The sequence below is a fragment of the Cervus elaphus genome, chromosome 21 (genome assembly GCF_910594005.1).
Source record: "Cervus elaphus chromosome 21, mCerEla1.1, whole genome shotgun sequence".
NCBI classification, from domain to species: Eukaryota; Metazoa; Chordata; class Mammalia; order Artiodactyla; family Cervidae; genus Cervus; species Cervus elaphus.
This window is the reverse complement of record NC_057835.1, coordinates 57,754,244-57,772,587: the sequence shown is the minus strand read 5'-3', so window position 1 is coordinate 57,772,587 and position 18,344 is coordinate 57,754,244. Positions and strand designations below refer to the sequence as shown.

The 18,344-nt window shown below is 37.2% G+C and overlaps 1 protein-coding gene and 1 long non-coding RNA gene across 5 annotated transcripts in view; one reads left to right on the top strand and one right to left on the bottom strand.

The window, feature by feature from the left end:
- Nucleotides 1-7,693, bottom strand: part of LOC122679592 — a 136,866-nt gene extending 129,173 nt beyond the window's left edge. For all 3 annotated transcript variants that reach the window (XR_006336445.1, XR_006336446.1, XR_006336444.1), the window contains exon 1: nt 7,592-7,693. This is a non-coding gene — a long non-coding RNA (uncharacterized LOC122679592). The remainder of the gene's footprint in view (nt 1-7,591) is intronic.
- Nucleotides 7,694-7,773: 80 nt separating this feature from the next.
- The window catches only part of EMC2 (ER membrane protein complex subunit 2), a 49,018-nt gene continuing 38,447 nt past the window's right edge, over nt 7,774-18,344 (top strand). Inside the window, exons 1-4 of one of the 2 annotated variants that reach the window (XM_043880007.1) lie at nt 7,774-7,901; nt 14,544-14,657; nt 15,170-15,234; nt 17,749-17,834. In XM_043880007.1, the coding sequence (XP_043735942.1) occupies nt 7,862-7,901; nt 14,544-14,657; nt 15,170-15,234; nt 17,749-17,834 (305 nt within the window). In that variant the 5' untranslated portion in view covers nt 7,774-7,861. Of the gene's footprint in view, nt 7,902-8,871; nt 8,897-14,543; nt 14,658-15,169; nt 15,235-17,748; nt 17,835-18,344 lie in introns of those variants that run through there. The other variant, XM_043880008.1, reaches the window with a different exon arrangement.

Genomic DNA, 18,344 nt, shown 5'->3' with positions numbered 1-18,344 from the left:
ATGGAGGTGCAGTTAGAATCTTCAAGAAAGAACTTGCTATTCAGCTGCAAGGAGGGCAGGGAGCTGGCAGCCTCTAGCTGTCAAAGGCTTCAGGATTTATCTCAGCTTCTGAGCTGAGGTGATGCCCTTCCAGGCAGCCTCCAGCCAATGACTGAACATTTAGTCTACCAGGCTCCCCCTGGGATTTTCCAGGTGAGAATACTGGAGTGGGTTGCCATCTCCTTCTCCAGGAGATCTTCCCGACCCAAGGATTGAAACCGGGTCTCCTGCATTATAAGCAGACACTTTACCATCTGAGCCACCAGGGAAGTCCATTAGGGGTCCTAAGGCCTGGCTATTTTGCCCACTGTAGATTGATGTGTGCTAAGTTGCTTTAGTCATGTCCAGCTCTTTACAACCCTATGGACTGTAGCCTGCCAGGCTCCTCTGTCCATGGGATTCTCCAGGCAAGAATACCGGAGCGGGTTACCACGTCCTCCTCCAGGGGATTTTCCCGACCCAGGGATTGAACCTGCATCTCTTATGTCTCCTGCATTGGTAGGCAGATTCTTTACCACTAGTGTCACTGGGAAGGCCCATAAGACTATTGTAATGGGTAATCTTTGCTCAGGAGCTTTTCTCATTGAGTTGGCTGATACTTAGACATAAATCATGAGACTCTTTGAGACTTTCTGTCCAATTCTGCTTCCTACTCTCCTTTTGCAGGTATTAGATATGCATCATGATCTGAAAGCATTCCCTATCCAATCTTGTTTTCTTCCCCTTCTATCTTTTACACAGAATTTCCCCTAGTAAATCTCTTGCATTCCCACCCCATCATCTGCTTCTCAGAGGCCCCAAATGACAGAGCTACTAATTACTAAGAACCTATTGTGTGATGGAGGAAGTGTTTGGGGAAGTTATTTAAGTTCTTTCATCTGTAAAGTGGGGTTGTTTTAAGAATTAAATGTAATAATCTACAAACAGGAATCTACAAATGTACAGTGCCTCATATATAAGTACTCAATAACTTGTATATAACACTAAGAGTATTATTATGCCATATGCTAGAGTTGCATGAGGAATTTTTTGTTTATTACCTGTGTGTGTGTTAGTCACTCAGTAGTGTCTGACTCTGCGACCCCATGGACTGCAGCCTGCCACACTCCTTGGCCATGGGATTCTCCAGGCAAGAATATAGGAGTAGGTAGCCACTCCCTTTTCCAGGGGATCATCCCAACCCAGGGATTGAAGCCAGGTCTCCTGCATTGCAGGTGGTTTCTTTATCACTGAGCCATCAGGGAAAATCCTCATTAATGATCAAATATTATTATGCTCATTTAACATATGAGAAAACTAGGGTTCGATGAAATTAAAATAACTTGTTCAAATTACTTAATTTATATCCCTCCACCTGGGATAAAAACTCACCAAGTTCTGTAGAAGAGAGCAATGTACATGTATGTTAGCAAAGAATCCACTGCTATTACCTAGAATGTAAAGGAGCTCTACATCTTCTATGGCATCGTATGTACAATTTATAATTAATAAAACTACTTTGGGGGTTCTTTCATAAACCTAAATCCATACCCTGAATTCCACTAAGTATGTGACATTAGAATCTATCAGTGAGTGCTTAAAATCAATAAATTGTCTAAAAGTTCAGAAAAGCTATATGTAATGCCACTGCCACTCCCTGATGAGCACTATCTGTTATTTTTATAGAACGGCTCTCAGTTTGGGTTTGATTGATGTTTTCTCATGATTAGATTGAGGTTATATTTAATATTCCATAATCTTCCTATTGTTAGAAAAATTGCATCAGATGAAATCATTCCTGCTTTGCCTGTCCCTGCTCCCACCCCACCCACATGACCAATGTTCAAGCCGATTATTAAAAGATGCAAAAGAAATAATAATAGAAACATGATGAACAGAGGAAGCTAAAATATTATAATGCTGAAAGAATTTCTAGTCAGCTGGGAACAATCTGAACTAAATGGCAGCTTTGGGGCCATACCTATATTGTTCCTTACTTCACAGTTTTAAGATAAAAAATTGTAAGTACAATTTAGAAAATTATGTTACATAAAGTTTTTAAAATGTTGACATTATTCTGTTTCCTCAGGAATGAGGTGGTGCTGGATAGGGTCGGTGGAATGGATTTAGAGTGGTCAGTTTTCTTAAGAGATGTTCTGCCAGGAAACCAGTCTCTTTCTAACATAAATCCATGAATTTGACTAAATGAACCCTCCTATATGCAAAAAAAAAAAAAAAAAGCAAAAAAAAAGCACATGGTTTATGATCTGAAATAGGGCCACATTATGTCCAATGTGGTTAAAAGCCAACTTTATCCAAGGCTGGTCAGCATGATCTTAAAAAGCAAAAGATGGCCAGTAAAGATGACCTTGGTGGCTTAGTGGCAAGGGTAAGACGTAGGTTTGAGCAAATAACTTAGCCACTTCTGGGTAAAGTGATGCTACCAAACCACCAAAGAGAGGGGTGGTCAAAAAATGAAAATTACATCTGCAACAAGATAAAATGTTACTATAAAAATATATGTTAATATTCAGCATATTTTTGTGTGACTTTTGTTTAGTGAAAAATACACTCAAGAATATTTTTCAAGTAAAGAATTCAGTTATAGTTCTATTGTAGAAAGTGGAGTCTAGATGGGTTCCAGAGACCCCCAGGTCACAGTGATAGTACATAGAGACTCCCGGATGTTTGATACCCAAAGGAATATTTACAAAAACACATTTTTGCAAAAGAACTGTTACATATGCACAGATGTACGTGTGTAGCAGAACAGAAAATGCACTTTGGGGAAATTAAATAAATGTCATTTGAAAAAGTGGACTTTTAAGTATAGTTATAAATCTCAAAAAGAAATAGCTCTAATTTATTGCCCGTGTGGGAGAAATTCTGGGTGTACTCTTTCTGGATGTGCTTTCCTCTTCATTCTTACAACCATGGCACAAAGGGGTAATTATCAGTCTGAATTCTACTGTGAAAGGACCAAAGTGATTTCACTGGAAATGTTTCCCAGAGATTCTCCTTTGTTTTGTTTTTTTTTTTTTTTTTTTAATAATGTAGTTATATGTGAAATGAATGGCTGGCAAATTTTAAAGCATATATATTGTAAATGATGGCAAACTTGGAAAAACCAGGGGTGCCTAAATACTGTGGTTGTGCCAATAAAGAAGGCATAGGCTCTTGGGTTTTGTGGGAATGTATTAAATTACATAACTTTCAAAAAATGTAACAAAAAACAAGGTTCAGAAGGTTCCTAAAACAACTCTATAGTAATCTGGACTTGGTAAATAAAACTCTAAGCAAAACTTTCTTTCAGCTATGAACATGTCACAGTAAGAATCTATTGTCAAAATGAAACAAGTAGCATTTTCCCTTAAATACAAAGGGATTGTGGTTATTATTCACTAATTAGAAACAATAACACAATTTAAAAGCTATGAGAAATTTTATATGAGAGTTGCATTAAGACTAATTTACTTTGATGGATAATTGTCAGAGTAGTAAATCAAGGTTATAAACTGTGCTTCATGATGTAGAATATTTGAATTCACTTTAAGACAGAACAAAGCAGACAATAGATTTTAAATAAAAGATCTGATGACTATGTTGAAGACTGCAAAAATGAATTACAATGGTATTATGCTTTGTCCTGTTAATGTACATTTTATGTCATAAAACTTATTAAATTTAAGAAGTTGCTTTAGTCTTTCATAATGTCTGAAAACATTAATTAAGTAAACCATGACCACAAAAAAGAAGCCCTCTAAAGCACTTTGTGGGGCAATCTGGCTTGATAAATAATCAAAGCTTATCCTACCTCAAAGTATATGTGAGCTTATTCGAAGTTATTCCTTTCTGACCCTAACTCATTCTGATGTGTTGATATTCTAACTACTCAAACATGATTTTGTAGGAAAAAAATGAAAATTATATGATAGGTTCATATTTTAAAAAGTATGTAATAGATCACATCCATGTCCCTTTTTCTTCTGCTGTTGAAATCATTAAATGAAACAGTACTTCCTATGGTGTTGGACATGGCATAATCTAATATTTGTCTGCTTGGATAGCTTCCTGATATTTGTTACCAATACTAGGCAGCTGTTCAATCAGATAAACTGGATTAAAATTTTTAATATGCACGAATGAAAACCTTTTCAAAGGAATGGGAAGATGAAAGGTACAACTTGGAAAACATTTGTAAAGGTAGATTTATAGAATCTATGCTTGATGTTCATGTTTCCAAGGTTATGGTTTTATCTATAGAAGATATTTCTTTTTATTTATTTTATAATAACATTATAAAATGTTTAAAAAGAATACAGAAGTTTTGTTACTGACATGCCAGTTTTTCCCAAGTATGTCTGAGGAAAGCAAGTTTTATTGGACATCTGAGATGTCATAAAGTATGAAAAGTCACTTTCCTCACTTCAGAGAGTACTACTGGTGACACATTTTTTCCTGTAAATATTTCATCTTTCATCCAGGAACCAAACAACTCATCTCCTCCCTATGAATTTCTCATCTTTGTTATCTACAAGTAGCAAGAACTTGAGCAAATAATTTAATTTCAGGACCTCAGATTAAGAAACACGAACAATGTCCATTAGTGATTTTCAAAATATGGGCCATTACCCTATTACTGGGTCATAACAAATATTTTTATAAAATAAAATGGAATTGACTCAAATTGAATAGAAAATATAGAGGACTTGCATTCATGCTAAGTCACTTCAGCTGTGTCTAACTCATTGCAACCCTGTGGACTGTGGCCTGCCAAGCTCCTCTGTCCATGGGATTCTCCAGACAAGAATACTGGAGTGGATTGTCATGCCCTCCTTCAGGGGATCTTCCCAACCCAGATATCAAACCAGCGTCTCTTATGTCTCCTGCATTGGCAGGCGGGTTCTTAACCACTTATACTGAGCCACTTGGGAAGTCCCAATATAAGACAAGACACATTAAAAAGCTAGTGTGCAAATGCTGTTTCAGTTTTAAATATCTATATGCACACTGTGTGATGTAAAATGTATTCCTTAATGTAAGATCCAGGCAAAAATGTTTGACATATGGTTTCCAAAAAAATCACAAGTTCCTTATAAATCTAAAATGAAATTATGCTAGTTTACAGCTCAAAAACTCTATTAATTTCTTTTAACCTTATGTCATACAGTTTATTGTATGACAGACAACTGTAGCTAGCTATAAGGGCATTTAGTTAAAGGGAGTGGAAAATATTTATCCCTCAATTAGATGTACTTGTTATCAGTTCAGCTGCTCAGTCATGTCCGACTTTTTGTGACCGCATGGACTGCAGTACGCCAGGCTTCCCTGTCCATCACCAACTCCCGGAGCTTGCTCAAACTTATGTCCATCAAGTCGGTGATGCCATCCAACCATTTCATCCTCAGTCATCCCCTTCTCCTCCTGCCTTCAATCTTTCCCAGCATGAGGGTCTTGTTATACCCATTGTAAGTCATTCAAAGACAACTCCTTGGGCTTTCATGCCCTCTGGGTAAATGCCAGACCCAAAGCAGATAGGAATTTGACATGTTTGAGAAATAGAAATAGATGAAAATGGTTGGGATCTAGTGAAAAGAGAATAGTAAAATATGAAGGAAGGGATGTAGGAGGGAGCTGCATTGAGTAAAACCCTGTAAACCATGGTAAAGTGTTTATAGAGTATATTTTTGCTGCTGGTGGGGAGCCATTTGAGAGCTGTAAGCAAAGGGTTTTTTGTGGTTTTTGTTTTGTTTTTCTTTTAAAGACCAGTAGGACTACTGTATAGAAAATAGATTTATACAGCAAGAATGAAGCTAAGGAGGTTAGGAGACTGTGACACTCATTCAGGTGAGAGATGATCTTAGCTTCAATTAAGGTAGTAGCAGCGGGGACGAAAAAGAAAAAAACAGATGGATTTGGAAGCACACAATACAGGATCTGCTAACAGACTTGACATAAGGGGGTTGCCAAAATTTTAGCTTGTGAGTCCAGGTGGATGTTTCACCAATTCTGATGGGGGCCATGATGGCAGGAACCCAGACTTCTGTTTGGGAGGTGTTAAATTTGAGATACGTACTAGTCATCTAAGTGGATATGTCAAGAAAGTAGAATTGGGTTTCAGGGCAGAAGTAAGGACTGCTGGATTTGTACATTTGGGCATCAGTATATAAATACTATTTATAGCCACAGGACTGTTACTTCCCTGAGTGTCATGGAGTATCTCTTTTAATCTTGATAACAACTCAAGTAGATATTTTCTTTTTATGTTGATGAGTAGCTTCTCTTTATATCTAAGCAACTCATATTAAAAAATACATACATTGGAAGTCAAGCAGCTACTAAATGATGGCGCCTGGAATTTCTCAATTTTTTGAATGAAGCCTTTTTTAAAGGTCTGGTCTGAAGACAGTGAATCTCATTCAGACTCTAAACCAAACTTATAAATTTAGTAGTCTTTTCTATCTTTTTTGCAACTTCCCTTGAGCAGGTGCCACTGATAGGTTTTTTTTTTTTTTTTTAAACTATTCCTTTGGCATATGGGATAGGACTCTCTGTCTTCCTTTTTTCTCATATCTTGACTGTTTCCTCTTCACTGGCCTTCAACTATCTTTCATGCAGGGATTTCTAGCCTTCTTTCTTCTCTTTACGTATTTCCCCTTTACATTTTTACGTTCTCATTGGTTCAAATACTAAACAATCGCTTACGTCCTAAGTGTTAGTCACTTAGTCGTGTCCGACTCTTTGCGACCCCACCGACTGTTGCCCGCCAGTCTCCTCTGTCCATTGGCTTCTCCAGGCGAGAATACTGGAGTGGGTTGCTATTCCCTTCTTCAGGGGATCTTCCTGACCCAGGGACGCAACCCGGGTCTCTTGCATTGCAGGCAAACTCTACGGTCTGAGCCACCAGGGAAGCCCAAATGTACGCTTACGACCCTCAATTATTTTGCTTCCAATGCAGACATTTTTTTCCCTAGCTTTAGTAGACCAGGTCCAAAGGTTTCCTGAAAGCAATTAGCCTGGAGGCTCCCCCATGCGATTAAAGAGGAGGAGCGAAGTGGAGGGGCTGTGAAGGTCTTATTTGATTTGTACATTCATTCATATTTCCTTATAATCATTTACATACCGGTTGCTTCTATGGAGTTTCAAATCTAGAGTGGCAAGCAGACCAGTGACGCACGGGGAGCGTTAACTAAGGGTTTAGCTTGGCACGATGCCCTTCATGTGAACATTAAGTCCTCGGCCACAGAGGCATAATGTGCAAACACAGAGCCCTGCTTAGTTCCTCGAACAGATTTAACGAACATTTTTTGAAGTATATTAGTTCTGCCGAACATTAAAAAAGAAATCGAGGCAAATCCCTTCAAGGACGGAGTAAAGCTGGGCACAGATGAGATTCGAGCTGAATGCTGCACTGCAGCAGGTCATGAAGAGAACAAGGTACTCATTAGGGAGTGAATAGAGAATGAAGCACCCATGTAGAAAAAAATGAGAAACCGGGGATGGCATACATAAAAAAAAAGAAAGAAAGAAAGAAAACAACCCAGCTTTTGTTAAGTCATGGTAAAACACACACCTCAAGACAAGCCGGCTCTAGCGGCTCCGCCAGGGCGTCCTCACAGTCCCAGCGCGCCGCGCGCCTCCCAGTTCGCTCCGCCTCCCAGCTCGCCCCGCCCAGTTCCCCGACTGCCCCTAGTCAGAGCCGCGTGCACGTGCGCAACGGATCCCGCCCCCTTCGCTCCCTCGGCCAATGAAAAGTGGTATCGTAATTCGCCACTGCCTGGTATCGTGTCGCGTGACCACGTCTCCCCGCCCCCTCGCCCGGCCGCCTTCAGGGTCTGAGAAGATGGCGAAGGTGTCAGAGCTGTACGATGTCACTTGGGAAGGTAACTGAGGGCGGGGTGGCCGCGGAGAGACCGAAAGCCGCAGGAAGCGGCTCGGGAGTACCTGCTGCCCTCGGAGACCTGGATTCTCCGATCTCTCTTCGGCTCTGGCTCGGCCGAGCTGAGGTGATAGCTGAGGTAGTTAGCTGACTGAGGTGAAGGTGGAGGCTCACCCCTTCCTTGGCTCGGCCTCTGACTGAAGTCTGCGGTGGTCGTCACCGCTTGGGTCGGTAGACTGACTGACCAACCGGCCTACCACCGCTCCCATCCAGCGGCCAAGGGCAGCTTCCTCTGTAAGGCAACCGGGATCTGGGGCTGTCACACTTCTCCTGTGGCTGCTGGGCGGCGCGGAGGAGGCAGCTATCGCTGCCCGCTGAAGCGTCTTTGCAGCAGAGAAATCCAGGGCCTGTAAAGGTCTTTCAGATGCTCTGTAAGGGGTACAACTCTGTGTAGTAAATTGTGTGGAAAACCCGTAAACATATCTGATTCTTTTCCCTGCTAGTTTACATTCCCTTCTCTCTTCAAAACTGGATTTCTGATTCCCCCCTTTTAAACTGATCCTCCTGTCCCACTCCCCTCAAGACGAATTTACACACACGACCCAACTTGCTTCTTATTCCCTGCCAGTAATTCCTTTTCTGAAGCTGGAATAAATTCCTGTTTAATCTGAGGTGGAGTTTGCTTTAAATTTGGAAGCAGTCAAACTTTGAACCAATTCTGAAAGAGATTGTCCCTTCTTAAAATCTTGAGTGGGAGGTGTGCATGCTGAAGAAAAGAACCTTGAGTTTCTCTAAGGCATGGAATTTGTGTAATTGAAATTTATATTTCCAGCGTTTCACAGTGGACTTCAGTAGCTTGTTTGTTCGGATATCTCAATGATGTTATTTAAATATTTTATTAAAAAACGCCTGATAACGCGTGGACTGAGAGTTGTATTGGTTGTTCAGTGTCGAGTAAATCTCTCCAATATTGAAAGTTGCAAACAATAATGAGAAAAGGTAAAATTCCTTTATCCTGGAACTAATTCAGTGATTTATTATTGGTTTTGTGGCCTCTAGCATACTGTGAACCACCGTGTTTCTACCCGTATTGGGCAATCTATTATATTAAAGTATTAAGTTCTCAGTGCTAGATCCTGATGATACCCAATTAAGTAACACACAGTCCCTACCTTTAGGGAGTTCATAATCTGATGGAGAAAGATAGACTTGTAAAAATGTAGTTTTAAAAGGCATGTGTCAGGATATATTCCTTCAGTAGCTATGTGGCTATTATTTTTAATGCTTTTAAAAAATGTTTCAAATAGTTCATGGTTTTTTTGAAAGTGCTATTTTGAAAGTATGTTCAACATAAATTTCTTAGATGATAATATCATGTGTAGACGCACAGGAAATGAGTAGATGCAGTCGAGGTGATTTAACTGAGTAGCTTAGACCTTACCCTCTGGACATTCTAAAGATGAGTGACATAATTACTTAGATGAGTAAATAATCACTTCCCAGGTCTGTTGAGGAACAAAAGGGAAAAAATATGTTGAAGTGCTTATAAACTATTAAATAACATATAAAAAAAATGATCTGGCTCCTGCCTGTGTCATCAGCTTTATCTTAAGTTACTTTCCCGGTTACTATTTGATCTGGCCATACTGGCTTTTGTTGAATTCCCTATGTGCAATATTCCTCTTGTCTTAAGACTGGACATAAGCTATTCCTTCCGATGGAAGTGTTCTTACCTCTTTGTTCTAGTCTTATACTCTACCCATTATACTCTATCATTTCTTAGAATTCCCCTCAAAAGTCACATACATACTTAAGAGGGCCTTTCCCACCCCCCTCCCGGCTCCACCCCTCACCCCCTCCTATTCCTATCCCCACATGAAAGTTTGAAAGTAAAAGACAACAAAAGCAACAAAATTTACCCTTGGTCTATGTATGTATACTATTTAAATATGTATATGTAATATGTATAATGTGTATACTATTATACATATATACTATTATACATATATACTAAATATGTATACTATTTAACTATGTATACTATTGAAATACTTACCCAATTGTGTTACATTTAAAAATTTTGTCTCTCCTAGAATGAAGAGAGGGCCAGAGCCTTTCTTGTTCTAGAGCGTGAGGTACTGGAGGAACTCAGTAATCTGTTGACTAACTGAATTACTAGTAGGATTAAAATGAACATTAGGGACTTCCCTGGTGATCCATTGGCCAAGACTCTGTGATCCCAATGCCATGGATCCAGATTTGATCTCTGATCAGGGAACTATTGATGAGCCTCATCTAAGAGTGAACATGCTGCATCTAAAGATTTTACCAGCCATGACCAAAAGAAAAAAAAAGCCCCAAAGATCCTGCATATCCAACTTAAAAGAAGATTCTGCATGATGCAACTAAGACCTGGTGTGACTAAATTATATATATACACATACATATATATATAAGAATGTTAACAAATCATCACAAATAAAGACTGACTATAAGTCATTTTTTTAGTGTAGGAATGATTTTTTAGTATCTTAGACAACTCACTTAACAGTATACCGTTTGCTCATTTGTAATTCGTGAGTAGAATTAAAATTGCATTTTCGGGCACTTATAGGAAAAAGTATTATAGATTTTTCTTTCAGAGACTTAGGGTAACAAGAGGGTGATGGGAGGACCGTCAGGGGTAGTCTTTTTGTTTCAATTTTTTGCAGGAGGGAGTGTCAGTTGACGTGCGTCTTACAAATTCCATTGAATACCATCATTAATTTAAGTAATGGGAATTGTTAGTTCAAAGACTAGTGTGATTTTTGTAATAGGAAAATTTATAACATATTTATAAAAGACATGTATACTAAAACTCTCTTAGTCTTTATTGGGTTCTGCAAAAAGGTAGGTATATGGTTTATTTATTCAGCCAGTTGAAAGTTACTGATGATTATTATTAAATATATGGAGGAATTTGGAGGTGGGAAAGAGTTGAAGGAGGGTGTAGTCAAGTCAGGTCTCTTGAGAATAGGGTATTTGGGCAGAGTATGGGTAGGATGCCTAGCACAAAGCCTGGCCTATAATTGGCATTGAATGAGTGTTTGAAAAAATATTTATTGAAAATGTTTGAGGGGATTTTAGTTGTATATACTCACTGTCTCTACTTCTCTTTATTCAGTCAAACAACCACAAATTGGTTTCAGTACTCTATTAGTTCAGTAAAATTTCTAGAGATCTAATGCCCAGTCTAATGTATCTATTTTGTACATCTATACTACATTTGTCATTGCAGATCATTCCCTCTGAAAAATTCTTTTGTTGGTTTCTTAATAACATTAGGCTCTCTTATTATTTTTCAGAACTTTGCTACATTCTCTACATCCGTTTGCTCCTTATTTTTTGATGTCCTCAGTGGCCCTTTCCTTAGCCCTCTTCTTAATCTGTTATTGGTGGTGATTAATCCTGAGTTCAATAGACTCCTGACTGATGCAGACATAGATGTTATGTGATTTGTGAATGCCCTGAAATTATATGCAAAATTGAATGTGTGTGTTTTTTTCTCTATTTATTTTTATTTTTAAAAATGTATTTGTTTTTAATTGAAGGATTGGTTCCTACCACATATCAACGTGAAACAGCCGTAGGTTTACCCGTGGCCCCTCCCACTTGAACATCCCTAAATGTGTTTTTAAACATGTACATATTTCTGGGAAAAGTTGGTTCAGAGGTTTCATCAGTTTCAAAGAGCTTTAAAAAGATTTAATGTCTTCTGTGGGTAATCATCCACACCTCCCTCTGATTACTGTATTAATCTATATGCTAAATAACATGTTAAGCATGTTTGAGTACTTTGCACCAGGCACTGTTCCCATTATGCAGCATTCTTAACTTATAACGAGCAATAGAATACAAAGGTTAAACTAAACGGAGTAGATCAAATGTGGAGTCATGTTTGTTCTTCCCTATTTTACCCTGCTCTCTTAATTTTTCCTCTTCTGGTGACTGAAGCTTCAGGTTTTTTTTTAGGGTCTCTTAGGAGAAGTCTTTGACAGAGAAACATGTTCTCCACCCCTCTAATAGGTTATGTAAATGAAGAATTAACCTGAGCTCCATTTTGCAATGTCCTGAAGAAACTCCTTTCCTTTGCCCTCTCCCCCTCATCTAGGTGTGTTGGGAAATTTCCCAGTCCCTTAGCACATTAGATACTCTTATCTGTCTACCATGGTTCATGCTCTTTGCTATAGACTTCATCTAACAAACTCTCTTTAATCCTTAGGGCTTGTTTCACTTATCACAGGTGTCTTCCTTAACCTTTCTCCTTGTCAGGTGGAATTAATCATCCCCTCACCTTGCTTTCTTAGTGCTCTGAGCATAACCACTGTCTTTTATCACATTATTTTGTGGTTGTCTACAGCTTGTCTGTTAACTTGTTGACTTCTTAGGCACAAGGGTTGATTATTTTTTCACTGTTTCTAGAATGTTATAAAAATAATGTATTAATATATTTTTGAATGATTAAGTAGAAGTCATGGGGGACATGACAATAGGTGAAAGGGGAATGATTTAAGTCAGGGATTTCCCATTTATATACCTTGGTTATGAATAAGTAGGAATGGAAAGTTGAGTACTATTGGTAAGTGGATAAGTGAGAAATTTGACTAAAAAGGAGATGGGACCAGTTTTTCCCATTTAGTCTCTAGTTTATGGAAAGGAATTGTACAGTGTCTTAAAGGACATTGCAGGGTACGGGCAAGGAGTGTAGTTTTGTGAAACAGATCTGTGAAACACTATATTTGTATTCCCAAGACTCTTCCTGTTTTAAAATAATCTGCCAGGTCAACAAAGAGTATGAACTTCAGATGATAGTTACGGTATAGGGGCTTGTATTGGTTTCTGAAATGGAAGCAGTCTTATGAGACTGAGCCCTTAAACTGTGGGGTATGAATAACTTACTTTTTTGTTTGCCTGCTCAATTCCTCTTCAGTCTTTAAGATTCAGTTTAATTTACTTCCCGTGTAGAATGAGTTAAGCTCATTTGTAGGTTTTCAGTAGAAGGAATTCAGTTCAGTTCAGTTGCTCAGTCATGTCCAACTCTTTGTGACCCCATGGACTGCAGCACTCCAGGCTTCCCTGTCCATCACCAACTCCCGGAACTTACTCAAACTCATGTCCATCGTGTTGGTGATGCCATCCAACCATCTCATCTTCTGTCGTCCCCATCTCCTCCTGCCTTCAATCTTTCCCAGCATCAGGGTCTTTTCAGATGAGTCAGCTCTTCACATCAGGTGGCCAAAGTATTGGAGTTTTAGCTTCAGCATCAGTCCTTCCAATGAATATATAGGACTGATTTCTTTTAGGATGAACTGGTTGGATCTCCTTGCAGTCCAAGGGACTCTCAAGAGTCTTTTCCAACACCACAGTTCAAAAGCATCAATTCTTTGGCCTTCAGCTTTTTTTATAGTCCAACTCTCACATCCACACATGACTGCTGGAAAAACCATAGCTTTGATTAGAGGGACCTTTGTTGGCAAAGTAATGTCCCCGCTTATTAATTCATGATTTTCTAAGACCATTTTTTTGTAAATTCAGGTAGGGTCTATTTTCATCTTATGATTATTTTTGTTTTCTTTTGTAGACTTTGAACTGTGGGGACCAAGATAGTACATATAAAAGTAGTGAAAATCCCATGTGCTTCTCTTTTATTTATTCTCTAGAAGAATAGCATATTATTATTGATAATTTAACTCATGTATTCAATAACATTCAATAACAACTTAAGTCAGCTATTTAAATCTATACAACATGTGTGTCAGTAGAAGGAAGAAGGTAACTATATGAATATTTAAGATTTTTCAGAGGTAAGAGTAGAAAGCATGTAGGTAACTGGTGAATTGGACAGTTTATTCTACCTTAACTGTATAAAAAAGGGATCTTTTTTCTGGATTAGGTACTCTCCCACTCCTAGTTATTATTTCTGCTTTTATCAAAATGCTGTTCTTTGAAATTCCAGAGTTCCCTATTGTATTAAAACATGCAAAATTGTTCTCTCAACTTTCGTTATTTGCTAGTGCCTTTGGCCTTACTTTACATTATTCATTTTATTCTTTATATATAAGCAAAAATTTTCTTTGTCCTAATTTTTCTGTGTTGATTTCCTTATGTAATTGTGTATATTTGTATGTTATATGGACCGTTGTAGTAATGTTTTTAAGGGAGTTTTGTGATAAATATTCCTTCAGTGCTGATAGCCTAATGTGATACCCTGATTGTGAAAATTTTATATTCTTGAGTCAGTGGAGCACTTTGAATTTTTTGAGAGTTCAGTGTGTAACATTATTCATTGTTCTGAAAAAATCATCCATAACTTTTATCAAATTCTGAACATTGTAACCTCAAAAAAGCATGATCCATAGTTGCCTGAAGGGATAGAGGATCCATGCCATACAGTAAAGATAGCTGTAATATCAGTTGCAATTTCAGTCTTCTAGAGGATCTGTTGCTCTTGTTAAATTGATTTTCCACTTTATGAAATTTGAGACACCACAGATTTTACATTACTGTGAGTGTATTTTCTTTACTTAAGAAGTTGACTTCATCTTGTCAACTTGTTTGAAATTAATCAAATAATTTGTATATATAATTGCAAGCTTATTTTTTTCAGAAATGCGAGATAAAATGAGAAAATGGAGAGAAGAAAACTCACGAAATAGTGAGCAAATTGTGGAAGTTGGAGAGGAATTAATTAGTGAATATGCTTCTAAGCTTGGAGATGATAGTAAGTTTTTAAATCTATTATGTTCATGCTCAGCACATGTTTCATTTACAGTTTATTTTTTTAAATCCTGTCATTATGATTTTTCTGCTGTTAATATCAATCCATGATTTATTACTGTTTAAAACACCTCTCAGGAAGGCTGAATGATAACTTTTATTTTTAGAAGGGCTTATCATTATTGGTAGTAGTGAAGCTATCAAATAGGCATTTTTGTTTTAAAGCTCACAAGGCTGTAGTTCTGGGCAGATCAAAAATGTATTTCATAATGAATCTTTTAAAACAGGGAAGATATTAAATAATTGAATTTTTTTTTAACCTGGTAAGATATTAATATATTATGCATTGCTAAAAATATCAGGACACTTTTTCTTTAATTCCAGATGTAATATAATAAATCACTTTTCAGTTGTAAATAATGTTCTTTAAAATATCAGAAGCAAGAAGAATTCATTATCTAATTTCTGTTGTGAGATTTTTAATTAAATTCACTTTCTTCCTGTTTGTGTGTTTAGTTTGGATCATATATGAACAGGTGATGATTGCAGCCCTCGACTATGGTCGGGATGACTTGGCATTGGTGAGTATATTTTATTTTATATTTAATTTCCTTCATGAATTATGTATAAGCAGTATGTGGCTTGTAGTGAATGCTTTCTGTAGCTGTTTTTTAGTGCTACTCTTGAGTTGGTAGGACTGACTAGGTACTTTAGGACACATCATATTTTTATATATTTTTAACAGTCCTGAAAAGTAGATATTTAGTGTCCCAGTTTCACTGCAAAGGTTAAATTAGTTGGTGAAGGTATTTTACTTAATAGGTGGTTTATACTATATTATAGAGTTAAAAATAAGCATATAGTTTAAAACAAATTTGTCTTTTGGGTTGTTAAATGACTTATGTTGTACATAACATTAAATATTGTTTTGAGATATTTTAAATGTATATCTTAAAATTATTAGAAAATCCTAACATGTACAGAACATGACTTAAAATACTCATACCAGGTATTTAAGTGGGGCCTGATGCATTATGAAAGTAATTTTTAATTTAATTTTAATTAATTTTAAAGTAAAATAATAATAGCTATATTTTTGAACACTCATATGCTAGGCACTATTCTAAATGCCTTACATCATTTTTATTTTACATGCTTTATTTGATCTATATAATTATTTCTTAATTTGATTTGTTTGATCGTATCACTATATTTATTGTATAAATCAGGAAGCAGTGGTTTATGTTTTGTAATCCTGACCTCTTAAGTGCTCCTTCATGCTGCTTCCTCATAAGCCAAGAAAATACAAAAAAACAATACCAGAGAGTAGAAATACCTGGAGAACATATACAAGTCTAATTGGCATTGTCCTTTTCAATGTAATTTGTGTTAGCAGTACATTTAATTCTGGTGGAGTTGCCCATGATGAAAAATATTCCACAAAACATTTGTATTACCTTTAAAACCTATGAGAACATAGTCTTTTGAATAGCAACAGAGGTGGCAGCTTATTTTTTGCTGGAGATTTTGAAATAATTTTTTGTATAGCAAAATGCCGTTTGATAAAGTAGGAGATCAAGTGAGTAGATAACTTTTCTGGTAACAGTGTTTTTTTTAGTGGTTCAGAATTTCAGCACAGTTAGCTTTACTGAACAAGTACTATGAGTTTTGCATGATATCAAAGAACTAATTGAACTTCACTTTCTGTTTTAATTAACTTGAATATTTTTCTTATTATAGAATTTACAGACACAGACTTTGAAGTTATACTGCCAAATCATATTAAAACTTATTTTCTTATTAATAATCTGTTCATTAGTTAAATGCATTTTTAATCACTTATGGTTTGGGGAACTAGAAAGGATCATTTTTCTTATCCTTAACATTTCTAGGACTCTTATAATCCCTCATGCTCAATAAATATTTGATTATTTGTTTAATTGAGTTGATGGGTGAATTATGAATATCTGCCAAAGGAAGATTGGTAGTCCATTGATATTTTGTCTGTATTTTATGGGCCTAAATCAGGACAAGTGTTCTGACAAGGTGATTGATTAATATATGATTTGAACAAGGCAAAAGTGTTAATAATATTTGATCGAGACTTCAGAGTACTACCAAAGAGCTTAATTTTTATCTAGAGAATGCTTATGCAGTAGTTAGGAAGAAAAGGCCAGGGAACTGTTGTAGTTAGTTAAGGTGGGCTTGATTCATTACGGAAGCAGTTTTTAAGGAGGAGTGATATGTTAGTATTCAAAGCCTCATTGAGTTCAGTTCAGTTCAGTTCAGTCGCTCAGACGTGTCCGACTCTTTGCGACCCCATGAATCGCAGCACGCCAGGCCTCCCTGTCCATCGCCAACTTCCGGAGTTTACTCAAACTCATGTCCATCGACTCAGTGATGCCGTCCAGCCATCTCATCCTCTGGTGTCCCCTTCTCCTCTTGCCACCACTCCCTCCCAGTATCAGGGTCTTTTCTAATGAGTCAACTCTTCGCATGAGATGGCCAAAGTATTGGAGTTTCAGCTTCAGCATCAGTCCTTCCAAAGAACACCCAGGACTGATCTCCTTTAGGATGGACTGGTTGGATCTCCTTGCAGTCCAAGGGACTCTCAAGAGTCTTCGCCAACACCACAGTTCAAAAGCATCAATTCTTCAGCGCTCAGCTTTCCTCACAGTCCAACTCTCATATCCATACATGACCACTGGAAAAACCATAGCCTTGACCAGACAGACCTTTGTTGGCAAAGTAATGTCTCTGCTTTGTAATATGCTATCTAGGTTGGTCATAACTTTCCTTCCAAGGAGTAAGCGTCTTTTAATTTCATGGCTTAGTGGCCCCCATAATCTCATTTTCTTAGTTAAGAGTTTGACTAGTTTCTGAGAACTCATTGTTGTCCTCACTGTAAATTCACAGTTGTTCTTTCACTCCATTTTTCATTACTGATTAATTTCACTTATGTCATTAGATCTCAGTAATGAAATTATTTAAGAAGATACACTGAAGACTATGAAAGGCATTCCTTATAGATCATTTAGTATATGTAGTGTAATTACTGTCCTTCAGGTCTTTTTATAATTTTTTTTCTTTTTTAGTTTTGTCTTCAGGAGTTGAGAAGACAGTTCCCTGGAAGTCACAGAGTCAAGAGACTAACGGGCATGAGATTTGAAGCCATGGAGAGGTAACTGAATCTTGCATATAGTGTGATCCTGTTTTCGAATGGCAAACATGGGGTCTTAAATTTAGGTCCTCCTGCACCAGTGGCAGCATCATTAATTATGCAAGATCTTTTGCTGCTCAGCTTCAGAATAGTGTCAGAGTACTTCTCAGCATCAATCCTCCAAGTTATTCCCATTAGGTAGAATTTGACATAAGAGAGGAATCCATTTATCATCTTTGGCCTCGTGGAATGGGATCATGCTTTGGATTAAGAACTGACTTCATATCCTATTACTAAGGATTTATTATCTTTTGGCCTGGAAAATTATTTAACTTGTTTAAGTTTTTTCAGTCTTATTCCTCTGTAAAACAAGAATATTACCAGCTTGTCAGGGTTGTTTTGAGAATTAGTAATGATATATGTATAGTACCCTCATAGGCACTCAAAATATAGAAGCTACTATATATACTTTTTTTTAATTGAGGTATAATTGATACAGGGACTAAGACTAAGGGGAAAATATGTTCAGTC